The 17985-nt window shown below is 37.5% G+C and overlaps 1 protein-coding gene and 1 non-coding gene across 2 annotated transcripts; one reads left to right on the top strand and one right to left on the bottom strand.

The window, feature by feature from the left end:
* Positions 1-486: 486 nt before the first annotated feature.
* LOC126591885 (kinetochore protein SPC24 homolog) lies at positions 487-2271 on the bottom strand. Its single transcript, XM_050257593.1, has 5 exons — positions 1952-2271; positions 1371-1512; positions 1177-1278; positions 910-983; positions 487-763 (listed from the first exon to the last, which is right to left on the bottom strand). The coding sequence occupies exons 1-5, from the start codon at positions 2118-2120 to the stop codon at positions 657-659; spliced, it is 594 nt and encodes a 197-aa protein (XP_050113550.1). The 5' UTR covers positions 2121-2271; the 3' UTR covers positions 487-656.
* Positions 2272-2357: 86 nt separating this feature from the next.
* TRNAS-CGA (transfer RNA serine (anticodon CGA)) lies at positions 2358-2439 on the top strand. The gene has a single exon. It is a non-coding gene; the product is annotated as a tRNA-Ser (tRNA).
* Positions 2440-17985: the final 15546 nt, after the last annotated feature.

Below are 17985 nucleotides of genomic sequence, written 5' to 3'. Positions count from 1 at the left end.
GACAAGGATCTCATGGCCATTATCAACCTCCGGCTAGTGCCCTCTACCCTTCATTTCTTGCATTGAGTACCTTGCCATCCAAGAAAATCGATCGAAGGAATACGTATGGAAATCTTGTTGTCGGATTCACAATATGAGGCCTGAACCTTCACTGACATGCTACGATAGTGGCTATGAGAAAAAGGTGAGCCAAAATTGGACACTGCACATTTTTGTTTCTGTTCTTACTTCTTAGTCAGGGCTCCAGTTCAAATTTTGCAACGAACCCTCAAAATCTCAAGGCCGGTCCTGATATATACACAAAACGGTATCGCTGATGAGTCTATGAATTGGCATATGCTGCAGCTTATGCTACATTATGTTTTGGAAACCTACATGGTGTAGCAAATTAATAAGATCACGTTGGTATCATTACGAATAATTGACCAGCATTATATGTAGTGTTTTAAGATGATCTATTGGTGGTGCATCTTGGTTCAACAGATATGAATGAAACTGAATTTCGAATATATGACGTTCAAATACGCCCTTCAAGTTCAAACTTCTGCTACAACAAATAGACTGTAAAAACGCAAAGCACACAACCAAAATGCTTCCATACGGCACCAACACCATCCCATAATATGAGCCGTCTGAAGGGAAATGCTCAAGATCTATCACGAAGCTATCATCTTCCAAACGCTATCACATGTTTGGAAGGCAGTCGTCTTTGTTGGGTCGAATTCAAACTTCTGAACAATTTTCTTATTGCTATCCACTATATCTGTAATTTTAGGCTTAAGGAAAACAAAGGTGATTGCAATATAAAACAGCCTTATCATATTCTATTAACATTGCATAAAAAGAATGAACGAACAAACAAATGAACGAATATGCATGTGCATCTAATAAGTTTCAGCAGTAGGATACAGCCCATATCACGCGATTGATCTTCCAGGTTTGGTATAATGTTTGTGACAGAAGCATACATGGCAAGCTTCCTCCTGTAGATTAGAGATAATATTTCATTGATTAGATATGGATTGTCAGTCTGTCACGACCGGAACAATCCATTTCATGACCAACACAGATTGTATCAACTTTTACCGATGTTTTTCAAACCTAAGAAATATAAAACACTGAGAATAGAAGAGAAAGAATCGACATAATGTCAGCATCAAACTTCGAAATACTTACTGTTCCCTGAACTCATCTTGCTCACGCCTCTTCAAGTTTCGCTTTTTCTCCTGAACATCAATCCTTTGGCGTTCTAAATCACTAATCTCGCTGCCTATAACTGTGCTGAAGCAAAAGAGAGCCAATTCAGCAACCATTGCTAGTCAACCTAAAATTAAAAATCTGACAGCCAACGCAACTAAATGTATACTTATCTAAGCTCCTCCATAAGCAAACTTTCTATTTCAGTATCCACATCAAACTCTCTTTGAAGACGGTCTAGCTCTTCATCAGCAACAACTTCCGATTTTGCTGCCTCGGTTTTCTGCTTGCATTCATCTGTCTTTATTTGGTAGTCTGCTTCATATAAGAACTCATCAATCAACGCACATACCAACATACAACATCAACCAAATATATCTCTTCGAACAGCATTTATGAAAGGAAGATACGGCAAATACGTAAAAATTGTTTCCAATCCGCATCACAGATACCGGAAATAATTCAGTCGAAAGCTAAACAAAGAACCATAAATTAGACCTAAAAATCCGCCCTTTTCCAATTTCTTTGGAAAAATTTCCCGGAAAATACTTTAGAACCCTACATTTTGAGATGCAGCTCTCTGCGGGGGTGTGCATACAGTAATTTCCAATACTAAACAATCCAATATTTATGTTAGGTATAGACTGAAGAGTTTAGCAGCTTCAAAAGTGAAAAAGTATAACCAACCGACTGAGAATTTTCTGGGTCGTAAATTTTCTCGGGAAACAAACATAACACAAGTGAAGAAACAAACCTCGAAGCGAGTTCTGGACTTCATTGAAATCGGAATCGCAGGAGGAGCGGAGGGCCTCGCGGTGCTGGAGACACTGCGCCAAGTTGTTGATGTCCCTCTCGTCCTTCAACACCTTCACCAGATCGTCGCTGTACGAAATCAGCTTCAAAATTCCAGAAGCTTCTCCCATTTCTCTGAGGATTCAGATTCGCAGCAACTGGTGAGAGCCTGTTGTGAAATTTTCAAATTAAAGAGAAATTGGGTGGGAACGAATTTAGGGATTTGCTGTGTTGAATTTAGGGCTCGCCCGACACTGAAATTCCCCCTTTCATCAATAGCGCGAAAATTAAATTAACAGAAAGACAGAGAGAGAGAGAGAGAGAAATAAAATCTTATATATCCTTTCTTCTGTTGATGACACAAGATTGTCGATATGTCCGAGTGGTTAAGGAGACAGACTCGAAATCTGTTGGGCTTTGCCTGCGCAGGTTCGAATCCTGCTGTCGACGCATTTTATTTTTCTTTCTGGGTTTTTCAACTAGGAATTTTATTTCTTTTAGGGTGCGTTTGGTACGTGGGATGGGATGGAACGTCCGTCCCATGTTTGGTGTGCTAAAATTATGTGGAATACGTGTCCCACGGAACGAAAATGGATTAAATTTTGGTTCCCCCTTCCCTCTAGAACGGGTTTTTTCATCCCGTGGAACACAAAAATCATAAATATTAAGACAAAAATACCCCTTAGCTTTTTCAATATTTACACCTTCTAAATCATACAACAAACCCTATCTATCCTCTTCTCTTCTCTGTCGATGTGAAGTTCTTCATCCGTGCATCTCCCCATCGCAACCTTCCTCCTCATCCTCTTATGTGTGCCTCTCCGTGAACTTCAGCTCTGCATCTCCGTTCCAGGTTCGATCGGATTGTGATTGTATAGCCTCTCGGTCTCTCTTTCTTTGTATTTTGTAGTACTTTTTGTTTCTCTCTTGGTTTGGTGTTTGCTGTTGCTTGAGTATCTACGTAGCTTTCTCAATCCTTATACCACTTTTTGGAGGCTCACAATCAGAAACCCTACCCATTTGGACGGACTGACTCGTCCACCTTCCATGTCGTAATTGTTGAAACTAAACCCCATATTCTTACAAATCCTGACCCCAAGTGGCGGCAAAGTTAAAGGGTCCAGTACTTGTCTAGGGTTAGCTATGCAAAACCAAAATTAGGGTTGCCATCAAGTCATTGCATGTTCTGAAATCTCGATTGATCGAGATGGTGGATGCAGCTGTTTGTTTTCTATTTTTTTTTCAACATTGATGCAGTGCTAATCAACCCAACCATCATGCATTGTTGGTTGGCCAGGGCTCTCACCGCTGACCCTCTATTCATATCTTTAATTAATTTTTATGTAAATTTGAAGTGGCATTTTTATTCTTTTTAGATTTGCTTGTTTCGATTTTATTAACACCCAATTCCTAATTCTGCTGAATTTCTTTGTATTTTGTAGTGCTTCGATTTCTTTGTATTCTTTTCTGATTTGCTTGTTTTGATTTCTTTGTATGTTGCAGTGCTTTGATCTGCCCAATACTGCATCTGCAACCAAAGATCCGCCTCTGTTTATCTGCTTCCACTCCCCCTATTGAGCAGTACTGCATTCAGAGGTATCTCTCTATCTGGATTCATTTTTTTTCAGGGTTCAAGTTTCGATTTTTATGTGCTGAAATCTATAAATCTGATGTCTTTGGGTTCTGTTGGATTGGATCATGTTTTGGATTTTCCTCTGTTGGATTGGGTTTTGTTGGATTTTTTTCAGTGTTCAAGTTTCGATTTTCATGTGCTGAAATCTACAAATCTGATGTCTTTGGGTTCTGCTGGCATGTGGTTGTTATGCCAAGGAAAGAGTTTTCTTTAAAAAAAATATCCTGGTTTCCCAGTTATTGGAGGTTCCTGATATGCATGAATCAAATATCCCACTACAATGCATTTTAAACTTGCTATAATGGTGTTTGACATTTTATATGCATGTCTATTGAATAGAAGTTAATTTTTGTGAATTGCTATACTGAGCTTCTAGTTCATAGTTTTAAGGACCATGGAAATGTTGGGAACACGTAGAACACTTTATTGTATTGTTTTATCACATAGCTCTCTCCAACTTTTAGGTCAGTCGTTCAACTGATTGAAGCTTATTTGGTTGTACTTGGTCTTCAAGTCTTCAATCGCTAAAGTTATGGCTTGCTTGTCTAACTTATTGAGTAATTACAATGTAATTTTTGCTCAGCTATCCACATTTAGGCTTCTGATGGTGTTCTTATTTTTTTTCTTCCAGATTCTCTCCAGCTGATACAAATTTAGTTATACGAGAGTTTGAAAAATGTGGAGTGATTTTGAAACATGTTCCTGGTCCAAGAGATGCCAACTGGATGCACATTCTATATTAGGTTTTTTTCTCCATTATTTTGAGTTTGATGAATCAAATTTCTTATATCAAGCATCGATCTTCTCTTAGTTTCTTCACCTCTTTGAACTGGTAATGTTACCATCAATTCGTCAATTGGAGAGTTTGCGAGTCAAACTCATTGACTCTCTGTAAGAAATGCCCTTGAAATTGGGAGTAAAACTAACCAAAACTTTGATATAAATTAAAAAGTTTGAGCAGTTGGAAATAGCTGAGTTTGTTTTTATGACTTATCTTTTGTTATGTGTTCTGAAAGATGTTTTACTTGTAAAATGTATGGATTTGTCTCTGTCAAATATAATAATGGCACTGTGCATCACTTCTGCTTAAAGTTGGGCTTTATTATTGGCGGGATGCTGCCATGTATGTCAAAAGTAAGATCGCTTATTGGCCTTGGTTGCAGACATAGCCTCACGAAGGCATAATATTGATTAAGATTATTAGTAATACTCATGTCTAAGGAAGTAATCACAGGATCACATTATAATTATTTGCTAATGCTGTTGGCTTATGGCATGGAAGGAACACGGGTATTTTATTCATTTTAAGCTTTTGGTTCCGTTCCGTCCATACGCTACCAAACGCAGAATGAAACAACCATCTTGTTCCGTCTTACGCGTACCAAACATACACAGAACGTCTGTTCCGTCTCGTTCCGTCCCGTCCCGTCTGCGTACCAAACGCTACCTTGTTGCACCAGATTGTCTCAGATTGGACTATGTGCAGGGACTAAGTTGGACTGGCTTTTGGACTAGCTTAGTGAAGCGTTTGGTGCAATGTCGGACTAAGAAGCAAAATAATGAATTTTTTTTTTTTTTTGGAAACTAATGAAAATTCTAGTTAACATTAGCCAATTGTCATTTTTAATTTACTTTTGCCTTTAAAAAACAAATATTATTATGTCATTCCATAAAAAACTATCTTCTACCATTGGAAGAAGAGAACCGACTCACAAACCAATTACATTTCTCAAACTTCTAGATTCCCTTTTCTTTTGTCAATCTCTCTCTCACTCTTCACTTCCTCTCACAATTAACTACACCCACTTCAAATCCCATGGCAAGCTCATCCCACTCGCCGTCAACAATCAACATCACCCACTTCACATCCCATGACAAGCTAAAATTGTGTAGAGGCTTCGTCCTCTCAGTACCCATTGCCATGGACTTTGCTACCTCTGTTTCTCACGCCTCATAATTTTTTGGGAAGAGGGAAGAATTTTTATTGGGATTGTTGTTTTTGTCTTGCTTTTTTGTTTCGGATATGGGTATGGGTGGGTTGGGTTTCAAATATGGGTTTAAGATTTGGGCATGGAGGCAAATGGAGGTGCAGAAAGGCATGCTTGTAGACGACACTGTTGCACACAACGCAAGTTCAGAGACGGGATTAACAATCCCAAACGTTTTGAGGGGCCTTTCTAAGACCACGCAGTGAAAGACTTAATCAGCGCGAGTCCGACTTAGTCTCATTAAACTTTGTCCCGCTTGCACCAAACACTGGACTAGTAAGCCAGTATAGTAAGAAGGTCAAACAAACGGGCCTTAACATCTAAATTTTCTCATCAATTTTGGATGACTCTTGTTGATATTCTGAAAAGTTTTGGACTCCCATTGAAAGAAAGTTTAGCTGAATAGTAGTGAAGCTTTTGGTTATAGACACGGTTATAATGCATGCTAGAATCACATGTTTAAACGAATACAATCATCAAAATGCACGTAGTAAGTTAAGCTACTAAGTAGCATAAACTGATTTGTGATGCAAGTTTTGCGGGCTCGCAATTCCATACAGGTTAATGATGTTGATGTGTTATGTGCGCAACCAAAACCAAGTTACAGTCCGCTGATATCATATGTTTTGCATTCCCTTATTAATTAAATTAAGCAATAAACTTAAAGTATAAACTTTAAACTAATAAATCATTGAGGGGGTTATGTTTAACCCATTATGTTAGAGATTATATATGAGCATGGCCTAACATTGTTCATTTAAAAATACTTTTTTGTAAGGTTATAATTATGGACCGAGTTGTAGTTAGCTCTTTCGATTGAAGATGACCTAAGAGTTACCCTACCTGAACCTCTAGGAAGCGCCCCAGTCTCTCTTGGTCACTGATGAACAAGAAATGCTTCATGATGCTTCAACAACATTTTCAGGTTTCCACTGCTCTAATCCCTGCCCCAAATCGCACATTGATCTGCATTTGCTTACAAATATTTTGCTGGGAAGTTAATGCCTTTGGTCATTGCAGTGGAAGAAAGTTGCCCCGACGGAGTGAAAGGATAACTTTTCACATCTGTAAATTGAATGAATTTGGTTTAAAGAAACTTGTGCATATGGGGTCATTTGAAGTTAAGGTTTCACTCGGGTGTGATAGCACTTTAAACACTCGTGCAACACAAAATTGGTAATTTGTAGCATGCGTGGTTATTGGACTTTGTGGATACAAATTTCCGCCTTCTTCTTCTTGGACAAAATTGCACCTGCAAAACAATTAACACCTTAGGTCAAGGCCAAGAGCCTCACGCGCCCACGATGAATTGGGGGGGGGCTTTGGCCGAAGAACCTCCAATGCCAAAGCTAGAATTTAGAGAGAAAAATATTTGGAGAGTTTTTGGGAGATTTGCAAGAGTATGGAACTAGTCTTTCAAAGAAAATGGAGTCTTATTTATAGAGCATGGCCGGCCCTTGGATGTTTTTTTGGGTGTAATGGTGATTAATTTGGTGATTAATGGATTATTTTGGAATTAATCCATTAATTAGCCTAATTAATTTAATTTATATGGAAGGTTTTGAAGGTTATGGAATGATTTCCTTGTAGAGGATATGAAGTAAAGATGGATGAGATAAATTTGAACTTGTTACCTATTTTGGGCATTTTTGACTCGGTTGATGGATGATTCTCCACTGCTTACTTGTAGGAAACCCGATGTGTCTCGAGGGCAATTTTGTCATCTTCACCTAAAAATCCACATGTCGCATTTTGATTATTTTTGGCTCCACAAATGCCCCCACACCTGCTGGACTGCTCGTAGGAAAGGGCAGCAGGTGTAAATATCTTCTTGCTTTATGACTGCTTCATATTTTGATGTAGATTCCCTTTTTAATATGAAATTAAATCCTTTTAGGAAACGGAAATAAATTTCTCTTAAAGCCTATTTAAGCCCACCTTAAGTGAGTTGTTAAATCAACTTTGGAGAGCGATTTATTCTACCCTACAAGAGAGAGAAAGCTTAGAGGATATTTGTTTCCCCTTCCCTAGCAATCTTCTACATTTGCCCGTGCAAATGACCATATTTCGTTGCTTTCTTCGTCTTCTCCGCGTCGCACCGATGTAAGGAAAACTTAATTCTCCTTGTCTTCTTCTTCTTGGGAGGTGCTTCCACGGGGCAGCCATCGGGATGGTGCGGCACGTCGGCTGGCAGGGGCCAAGAGTCGGTTTGTCATGGGCCAAGGAGGTGGTGTGGTAGGGGCCATTGCTTGTGCTGCTCGGCTTAATTGAATCCAATGATTAGCTTGGCATGGGCCGAGGAAGTGGCGTGGCATGGGCAACGGTTTAGGCTGCCATGTCTGGGCTGCTTGCCAAAAATGAGGAAACTGCTTGAGTTTGATTTCTCAGCTACCGTAGATGGAGCAGTCAAGGATAAAACTACCAAGATCGGAGCTGCTGAAGATAAAGTGTTGGATGAGTGAACTGTTAAGTGCAAAAGTAGATGATGCCCCTGACCATTTGCTGTCTAGTTGATCTTCAAGCATTTGATCTTTTAAGCTATGTTATCTTCTCGCACTGGAGAGCTTACCCAGATGGGTGTCGGGGAATTAGTTTACCATCTCGCACTGGAGAGCAATTAGTTTACCCTATCGCGCTGGAGAGCAATTAGTTTACCCTCTCACACTTGAGAGCAATTAGTTTATCCTCTCACACTGGAGAGCAAACCTATAAGGGTGTCGGGGAATTAGTTTACCCTCTCGCACTGGATAGCAATTAGTTTATCCTCTCGCACTGGAGAGCAGACCCTTTTGGGTATTGGGGAATTGGTTTACCCTCTCGCACTAGAGAGCAGACCCTTTTGGGTGTCGGGGAATTGGTTTACCCTCTCGCACTGGAGATCAATTAGTTTATCCTCTTACACTGGAGAGCATGGAAGTCATTGTCGTGAGTGCAGCTGAGGAAAACTGGATTGCTGGACAACTGAAATAATCCTCATGCTGCGAGGTCTTGTTTAGCGAACTGCTTGTGAAACCCACGTAAGGGTGTAAGCACATTGAGCTGCTCCCTGAATTATTGCGCCATCATTAGGTGCTTCATCTTGTGCCTTTTGAAGGCTTGGTTGACGCGAGAAATTACGCAATCACTTGGTCAGGAGCCTTTCTACTTCTTCCTGAATTTTCCTTTGTTAGGGTGGCAGAGCTCTCGACTGCCCCCGATCATGATAAACTGGTCTAAGCTGTTATTCCATATGTTCGGCTCATCTATGTCGCAGTTGTGGTGGGTGTGGTATGTTCTTAGCAGGTGAGCGTGTAACTCACATGCTACTGGTTGAACTTGAGCCGGATTAAGTGACTGCTTCTTTCCGTCTGCTGTGCTGCCTGCTCTGATGTGATGTGGATGATACTCATTGCGGGCCTAGCAGCGAATGAATACTTCGCTTGGAAGGCTGCTCATGTTGATTATCGGAGTGCATAATTAATTGTGAGTGTATGCTCGTCTGTGGGCCTAGTCGATAATGCACGTTCCTCCACGCGCTAAGACGAGAGTATACGCTATCTTGGGGGCCCAATCGGGAGTGTACTCTGCCCAAACACTTTGTTCGTAGATGGTCGAGTGGCTGCTTACCGGGATGCTGCTGGAGAGGTTTTTCATCTGCCCTTATCCTACTTTGGGACAGCTCGTTTGGGGCACATTGCATCTTAGTGCGCTGCAAGAGCTGGTTCACCAAGGTCGTCTGCTGTGCTAGGGTGCTTGTCAACTCTATGACTTGTCGAGACAAGTGTTGTTCGCCATTTGGATTGGAAGAGTTTAGAAGGAATGTGCCTCCTTAAGCAGTGGAAGGGTGGTAGACTCCGGGCGCGAGATTTGAGTTGGGAAATGTCAAATCTGCAGAGAAATGTGATGAAAATGCCCCCGGCTCAATGGTAGGTCCGGATGGTTGAGATAGTTTTGGGTCGACTTAGGCTGCTTGGAAGGCCACAAGAGCAGGCTGGGCCACGAGAGTGAGCTGCTCGGCGGGAGTAGGCTAGGTCACGGGAGTGGGCTGCTCGGCATATGATGCACGCGGGTGCGAGGCTTGAGCTCTACTTGGCAATGCGTTGGGCTTGGAGTGACATGGCTTGGGTCATGGCCTTGGTGTCGTAGGCCTTGGATGACACGGCTTGGGCTTGCTTTAGTGGCACGGCTCGGGCCGTGGTAGTGGTGCCATGGACCTCGCCGCGGGTGGCCACCATAGTGGCCATCGCGGTGGTTCTCGTGGTCGTGATGCCGCTCCCTTTAGGATCACATTTAGTCTCATGGATCGCTGCGATCCCATTTCTTGAATATTGGAATTTTCACTCATGGAGTTTTCTAAATTTCTAGCCATTGTATTTCTCTTTTTCGTTTTATCAAAGAATATTTGCAAATAAAAAATTCTAATAATAAGAACGTACGAAAAATACAAATGGACTAGAAAATAGAGAAAATTCTTTTTATGCGAGAGTCTTCTACGAGTGTGAATTTCAACTCTCAATGAAAGCACAAATTTGTGGAAGCAAATTTTCGACTTCTTCTTCTTGGACAAAATTGCACCTACAAAGCAATTAACACCTTAGGTTAAGGCCAAGAGCCTCACGCGCCCACAATGAATTGGGGGGGCTTTGGCCGAAGAACCTCCGATGCTAAAGTTAGAATTTAGAGAGAAAAATATTTGGAGAGTTTTTGGGAGATTTGCAAGAGTATGGAACCAGTCTTTCAAAGAAAATGGAGTCTTATTTATAGAGCATGGCTGGCCCTTTGATGTTTTTTGGGGTGTAATGGTGATTAATTTGATGATTAATGGATTAATTTGGAATTAATCCATTAATTAGCCTAATTAATTTAATTTATATGGAAGGTTTTGAAGGTTATGGAATGATTTCCTTGTAGAAGATATGGAGTAAAAATGGATGAGATAAATTTGAACTTGTTACCTATTTTGGGCACTCTTGACTCGGTTGATGGATGATTCTCCACTGCTCAAGTGTAGGAAACCCGATGTGTCTCGAGCAAGGACAGAGCTAGAAATATTTTTGACTGGGGGCGTCCTAAAACAACCAAGTAAAATAATGAGTGTTAAGTTGTTGAGGGTCAGGTATAATGAAAAATCTCTAAATTAAAAAGTTAAATTTTAAATTGTAATGCCACAAACGAATGGATGAAGTAAATTCATATAAAATACTTTGCAGAGTAAATTTGTTATACAAGTTATGATACTTCATCGATTGAATCCAATATATTTATGAAACCCCCAGTTCAATTGAGTTTGATTTAGGTTAGAAAACGTGGAATATTCAGAACCAAAATCAAAAATTTAATTGTTGTTTTAATTGTCATGACAATTTTTTTCATTGCCCAAAAATCCGAGTGGGGGCGGATGCCCCCTCTGGGCCTTAGGTAGCTCCGCCTTTGGTCTCGAGCGCAATTTTGTCTTCTTCATCTAAAAATTCACGTGTCACCTCTAGATTATTTTTTGCTCCACAGACTTCACATGTATGCGAACATATTTTGACACCAAAAACGAAATTGAAGTTAAGACAAATCCACAATAAAAGTAATATAACTCCTTATAAGTAGCTTTTGTAAAAAAATTTGACTTTAATATAAGACGGCACTCTACATTCTATCACACTTTTGCGTAACCAAGTTCCCCTTTTTATCGGGTAATCCAAGAAATTTTAAGGGGGCAGTATTAAGTCATTTTATATTTTGGTCAACGAGCCACTATCAAGTCTACACCTTCTAGAAAACCCATCTGTGAACTTAATTTGCAAGGTAAGTGCTCCATGATGAATATAATTATTATAATATGAAACAAAACCCAGCTTTTCCTAATTTCTCCTTTTTTCTGTGATTGGAGGAAACGCAGTTTTCTTTCATTTGGAATGCATTTGAGAAGGTTAAACCGAACATCCGAGGTCTCGTGTTCAGTTTTTCTTTCTTCTAAACAGTGGCGTTTCATATTTGGCTAGCAATTTGGATGGACATTTTGACAAACTTAACGACCATTGGGGCAAAAGTAAAACGCTAAACAGCGATTAGGGGACCACAACATTACTTCTAAAAACGATATGGGATTTGATCAAATTTTTAGGGGGCATTATATCAATCAAACCTTAAAAATTTGGCTACAATCTTTACTAATCAGTAACATTATGGGTAGTGATTTTCGCACAAACAGTTTTTTTTTTTTTTCTACACACTTCTATTTATTTTTGTCCCCCTATTCTACTTTGATTTAACCTATCTACATAAACCATTTCCTAAGAATATGTGTATACAAAGTCAAAGCATCCGACCAAAAACAGTATGTAGTGAATTAAGCCCCCCTGGTTCACTATCTCATAATTTTTAACAACCGTATTTAGTGATATTTTCCGGGGACTAATAATATAGCAATCTTTATAGAGATCTGCTGAGGATTTGTATGACCCTAACACAAAGAAAAGAAAGATTTGCATAGGATTTATATGATCTTAAAGCAATGAAACCAAAGATTTTCCGTCTTCTTCTTCACTTGGTCTTTGGGGTTGACATGGACTTGAGCTCTTTTTTTTTTTTTTTTGAACGATGCATGGACTTGAGCTATTCAAAAAAAAAAAAATCTTTGTAGGGAAACATAATCCTCCTACAAACTATTGATTGGACGCTCAGCAAAACCTTGTCTTGTACACCAGAGGCTAGTCAATTTCATGTTTGAATTTTTGTGGACATTATTGGAACGCACTCAATATATTTCGTTGATCATATTTCGTTGACCAATCTTCCTAGTTCACATACTTTTTGAAAGAATTTTTTTTGTAATTCCTTAGATATGGATTCGGAAACTACTGGATCTCTTCCATTTTTATTATCCCACAAGGATAGGTACAATCAATTTAAATGGAAAAATTTGGTATAGCTTTTTGGGAGATTTCCAACGAACAATCTAATTTCTTATTCCACTATGTTCAACTCTATGTATTCCTTTGCATAATTTTTACACAATCTACTGATGATCTAGAATTATGATAGTCAATATTCAATCAAGACCGATTTAATTTCTTTCGAACATATTGAGGTGCTCTAGGTTTGTTTTCAAGGGACTTTTTTCAGTGGTGAAATTGAAACTCATTTTGTTGCTGAAATGAAATTGGTTTGGAATCAAGGAATACAACCAAACTGAACTTCTTCCGTGGCCAACAAACTGAGCTTCGGTTTAACCTCTTAGATTCTTCTTCCTCTAATGGTACTTTTGTTCTTAATGGTGGAAGAGGTTCCAGTTCGAATCTTCTATTAATTGTTAGATTATATCAAGGCTGTCTCTAAGATTTCGGGTCTTGTGCAAAATTTATAAAAGGTCCCCCTTCTTAAGATAGTTTTCCAAAAAAAAAAATGTAGGACAATTTATTGATTTTAGAAAGCAATAACTTGAATGTCGTTAAATAATATATAAGAAAAACTACAAACATAACATTCGCTAAATAATCAAAAGCAGTTTAATTTTAAACAATCAAACATGAAACAAAACTTCAAAAACTCTAACTTTAATGTTTCACTTGAATATATAGCATTATTATATAATAAAATTGAAAGAAGAAAAAAAATCGTTTTTAGGGTGTTGCTTTTGGCTATCTAAATATCTCTGGTGCACTCTAAATTTTTTATTTAAAAAAATATTAGATGACAACATTTTTTGGGAACCCCTTCAAATTTGGAGCCCCGTTCGCTCCCCTCCAAGTCGCCTGTGGATCATATTTGAATGGGTCTCTGATATACCATTTGCATTGATAGTATTTGCTTTCCTTACCATTTGCACTACGTACGATATCGTTCTAAATAAAATTTTATTTGATCTGAAAGAAAATTAAAACTCTAATTACTTAAGATACAGAAACGTAGAGGCTAGCCTCGGCTAGCTGGACACCGGAAAACATATCTACAAAGACACTATGACCTAGCTTCTAACTACACAGCAAAAATTTCAGAACAGCATGATAATATATATGTTGATACATGAACAACATCAGTCGAGAGATCGAAGATTGCGAACGTAGCCATGAATATATTCTAGGATTGGTCTGGAAATATGAGACTGGTCGTCTTCTTGTTGGACTTGGAGTCTTGAGAGGAAGACGACGACCAGCGATGAAAAAAAGAGGCAAGAGATTTGAGCATGGAATCAAACATCATCCGCTTCACTGACCTCCTCTTTGCTGGAATTACACTTGCATAATTTGAAAGATTTGGTCTACAAAAGCATGCTTTTTTGTTGCCTGCAGCTGCAACCAGTCCCTTGCTAGTATTCTTCTTCCTCTTCATTGCCGTTGCCTTGTGATCAATTTGGTTACTAATGAATCTAGCGAACTAGTGAATATCTGTGTTTAGTTGGAGAAGTAGTACTGCATGTGATGGTCTCCAGCTGGTGGTTCTGAGCCTCCGCGCATCTTTTTATATAGAACGTTTGTAGTGGTCCCTCTCACCCTTAAGCACACGCATTGAAGAGTTAACTAAAGGAAAATGCTAGGGAGACCAATTATTTAGATTAAATTTTGTAAACTATATACTGTGATGATAATTGGATTATTACTTAATTAAAATGTAAACATAATTCCACATATTTAATTACAGACAACGTATTTGTACCGTAGAAATTTCATAATTGAAGTCGTTCAATCTCTTAATTTTCATTTGAAAATCATTCCTACAAAAAAATTCGTTCAAATCGGATATCGTTTAGTCATTCAAATGTATCAGATAAATCAATAGTGTAGGTACTGATAAGATTTTTACTACTTGTAAAAATAGAGTTAAAAGCACATATAAAATATTTACAAGAGAACAAGATAATTGTAGCATAAACAGTTTAAGTAAGGTCATTCTCCATAAAGATTGATAAGAATAATGTGTATTTAAAACTAATTCGTAGTTAACAATTCAACACAATATTTTTTTTAAAAGATTGAAATTGTGAGTTTAAATAACAAGAGCAGAAAATAAAAATAACTAATTGGCAAAATCAAAATCAGCAAAAAGAATAAAAGCACATGGTGTTTAGAAATCAAATGTGAAAGGCACTAGCTAATTGACAAAATCAAAATAGGTAAAAAGAATAAAAGCACATGGTGTTTAGAAATCAAATGTGAAAGGCACTAGGGTTTAGTCGTCGCTATTAACAATCCTATGTACCAACTAGTTTTGAATTACTACATACATGTTGTGAAAGTTAGGTTTCTAATGTATATTCTACTCGTGATATTCAACCTATAACGTATATCCAACCAGTGGCGAAGCTACGTGAGGGCGAGGAGTAGCGGCCTCCCCTCCCTTCGCCGGAAAACATGCCCAGGAGCGCTAGTTCAGCCCCTTTGCTCTCGTCGAAAATGAGAATTTCCCCTCCAGTGATTTGGTTTCTGCTGCTGTGCAGCAAAGATGGAATTGTTTTTTTCCTCTTTTTTATTAGATTTTGGAGAAGGAAATTTGAAGAAAAAAAAATGTAGTTGCAGACCGACGGAACTTGCGAAGAAGACGAAGGTGTGTTTGATATTCCCTATACCAAACGGTGTCGTTTGGCAATGCTAACCATTTTTTAATATTTTTCTCTCTTAAAAGTTAAAACTGATTGTATTGACACATTTGTTTACATTTTTCTCTCTTAAAAGTTAATACTGATTGTACTGACACACCCTTCTCCTTCGGTCCCTTCTACCCCACTTTGTTTACCCATTTCCCCGCTCTTTTTTTCTATTCTGACCGCACCTTTTTTTCGGTTTGTTAATCAATTTCTTTCTCTTTTTTATTTTATTATTATTCTTGTATGTATTTTAAACTCTCACATTATCTATAAATATTGTATTAATTTTTAAAAAATAATGTAAATATTGTTTAATGCTTATTTTACGATAAAAGAAATTCATTTAAATCCATCTAGGCTTCTACCTAAATCTCGCTTAGGCGCCTAGCTGCAGGCTCCAGTCTGCTGCCAGACTAGTGCTTAACGTTTTTTTAGAATCTAATCCTAACTAATTTAAACTTCTTACATGGTTTTAATATTACCGCTTACAACCGCTTTGGTGAAGAGATGATTTGCTGTTATGAATATTGATTCAAAATTTTGCACTCTCCAATGTGAAAGCAACCACTTCGATTGAACCTTGCACTCTTTTGAATTTCGCCCCTCCCCTCTGCAAATCTTGGCTTCGCCACTGTATCTAACATGCAATCCGTCTGTTATATTCAGATTAAATATAAACATGCAAGACTCATTAAGCTTTGTAAAAACCAAAAACCCATGCAACCTTTAAGAGCGTAACATTTGCCTTACATGAAATTACAATTATCAATTACAATAAATTACATCAAATTACTTGTCTAAAATCCTAGTGGTAGCCAATGATCAAGGCATAAAGATAGTTTAAACTTAATGATTAATATGCATAACATCATAAGCAAATTTATAAGAAATTACATATTCATACTAAGACTTGTGATCTTGTCTTAGTAAGAGGAAATTAGTTATACATATTCATAATTAAAAAACAAAAATATTATTAAGATGAAAGTAAAGAAAACGTCCTTGTAGAAGGTTACAAATCGCCGAAGCTCCTAGGCTAGTTCTCCAAAATATGGTGGGTGAGAAACCCTAACTAGGGCGGATTATACGCATCACACGAGTGAGAGGGAAATATCTTACCAACATATTATCTAACAAAGTGAAATATTGAATATTAAAGTCTTCTTAAAATGACAAATACGGCAGTGATATGTGAACATGTCATTTCTTTTCATAATGATTCATGCCTTTTTCGATTCCAAGTAAGTAAACACGTTATTAAAAGTCTTATAAGTGCTTTTGTATAAACTTACAATGGTTAAGAGTATTTTTCTTAGAGAATTCTCACACATTAAAAGAAAGCTTTGCCTAAGTAGTTTAAAGAGAGAATTTGTATCACCCTTAACACAATGAAAACAAAGATTTGCATAGGATTCATAAGAGATTCGCCAGATCCTAGTCCCTTTCATGTTGGATTTTTTTGTAGACCTTACTTGAAACATACTCCATATTGTTTAATAATGAGCTAAAATTATGATACGTCAATGTTCAACCAGTTCTGAAGTAGTTTTTTTGTTAACAAAATATTGAGGTAATACTTTAATTGGGGTTTGTTTCAAGGGATTTTTTTTTATAGGTGAAATCGAAGTTCATTAAGTTGCTCAAATGGGTTTTGATTTTGAAGCAAGGAATGCGATCAAGCTGAACTTATTCCAACCAACAAAATGAGTTTCGTTTCAACCCTTTCATTCTTTTCATTTTAGTAGTACTTCTGTTTTTAATGCTAGAAAGAATAATATTTGGCTACTCAATAATGAGTATGAGTTCATACTCAAAATTCTTCGTGTTCGAATCACAGAGTTTTGTGTTTATGATGAGAACCGTTCATATTATGAATCGCTCTGTAACAATCATATCTGCAAAAACTAAGGTCATTTAACCAATCTATTGTAGCAAATATATAGACTGTTAATAATACTTTTAGTTATTCTATTCATCTTTTTTTTATATGGTTAGTGACTAAAAAACTTTAATTTTAATTAATTTTTTCGCTTAAGTAGAGTGATTTTTTGCATAAACAATCTTTGTATGGTTTTCTTCAAGTTTTCCGTTTCATGAATTTTCATATCACAAATAGACAATACTCTTGATTCTCTTTGAACAATAACATTTTATTCTTCTTTACAATGATATTCGTATCGTATGACCTAACAACTCCTTTTTACTTTATAGTTGCCATCAATATTTTATTAAAATTTGGCACATATATAGTCCCTTTTACTTTAACTTTTGCTGAGGAAGACAAAAGAAGAGTAAAGAATTCTCAAAAGATCACGTTGGAGATTATTGTTGGAAATAACGTTTGTGTACCCTTTATAAGAAAGCCTACTTATCCCCTCATTTATGACTAACATGTCTTTAGCCATGCGAACAACATGATTGAAATCTACTTATCCTCTCACTTATGTTTAGGTATCCAGAACTAAACCTACCATATGAAAAATGCTAAGGAAATTTTCTCAAAGTGAGACTTTGCGTAGACTCTCTGTCACCTCACAGATTAACGTCAATTATCGTGCTAACATTATAAAACATTGTGGTGAAAACATGAGTGACAAGGAGTTTATGAAGAGTTTCATTCTTAAAAAGTCTTCTTAGCATTTGTTATATATGTTTGGTGCTATGTATAAGTTAGAGACCAACTTACTTTAACTTAGTTTTACACGTATGGGTTGGGGATTGTTGTAGGTATCCGGAATATATACTAAAGTCATGTCCGACCCTACAAACTAAGAAAAAAAAACTACCAAATAGTTGAAAATCAAAGTACGGATTACAAATGA

This window comes from Malus sylvestris, chromosome 12 (assembly GCF_916048215.2).
Source record: "Malus sylvestris chromosome 12, drMalSylv7.2, whole genome shotgun sequence".
Lineage (NCBI taxonomy): Eukaryota > Viridiplantae > Streptophyta > Magnoliopsida > Rosales > Rosaceae > Malus > Malus sylvestris.
The sequence above is the reverse complement of the archived record's forward strand: the minus strand, read 5'-3'. Positions and strand labels throughout refer to the sequence as shown.

Bases quoted from the DNA above. Each gene is read 5' to 3' on its own strand.
- LOC126591885 (XM_050257593.1), bottom strand. From the start codon at position 2,120: ATGGGAGAAGCTTCTGGAATTTTGAAGCTGATTTCGTACAGCGACGAT. The intron at 1,279-1,370 runs ATAAGTATACAT...TTGCTTCAGCAC, and splicing joins TTGCTTATGGAGGAGCTTAG to AGTTATAGGCAGCGAGATTA. The intron at 984-1,176 runs GTAAGTATTTCG...TCTAATCTACAG, and splicing joins CAAGATGAGTTCAGGGAACA to GAGGAAGCTTGCCATGTATG.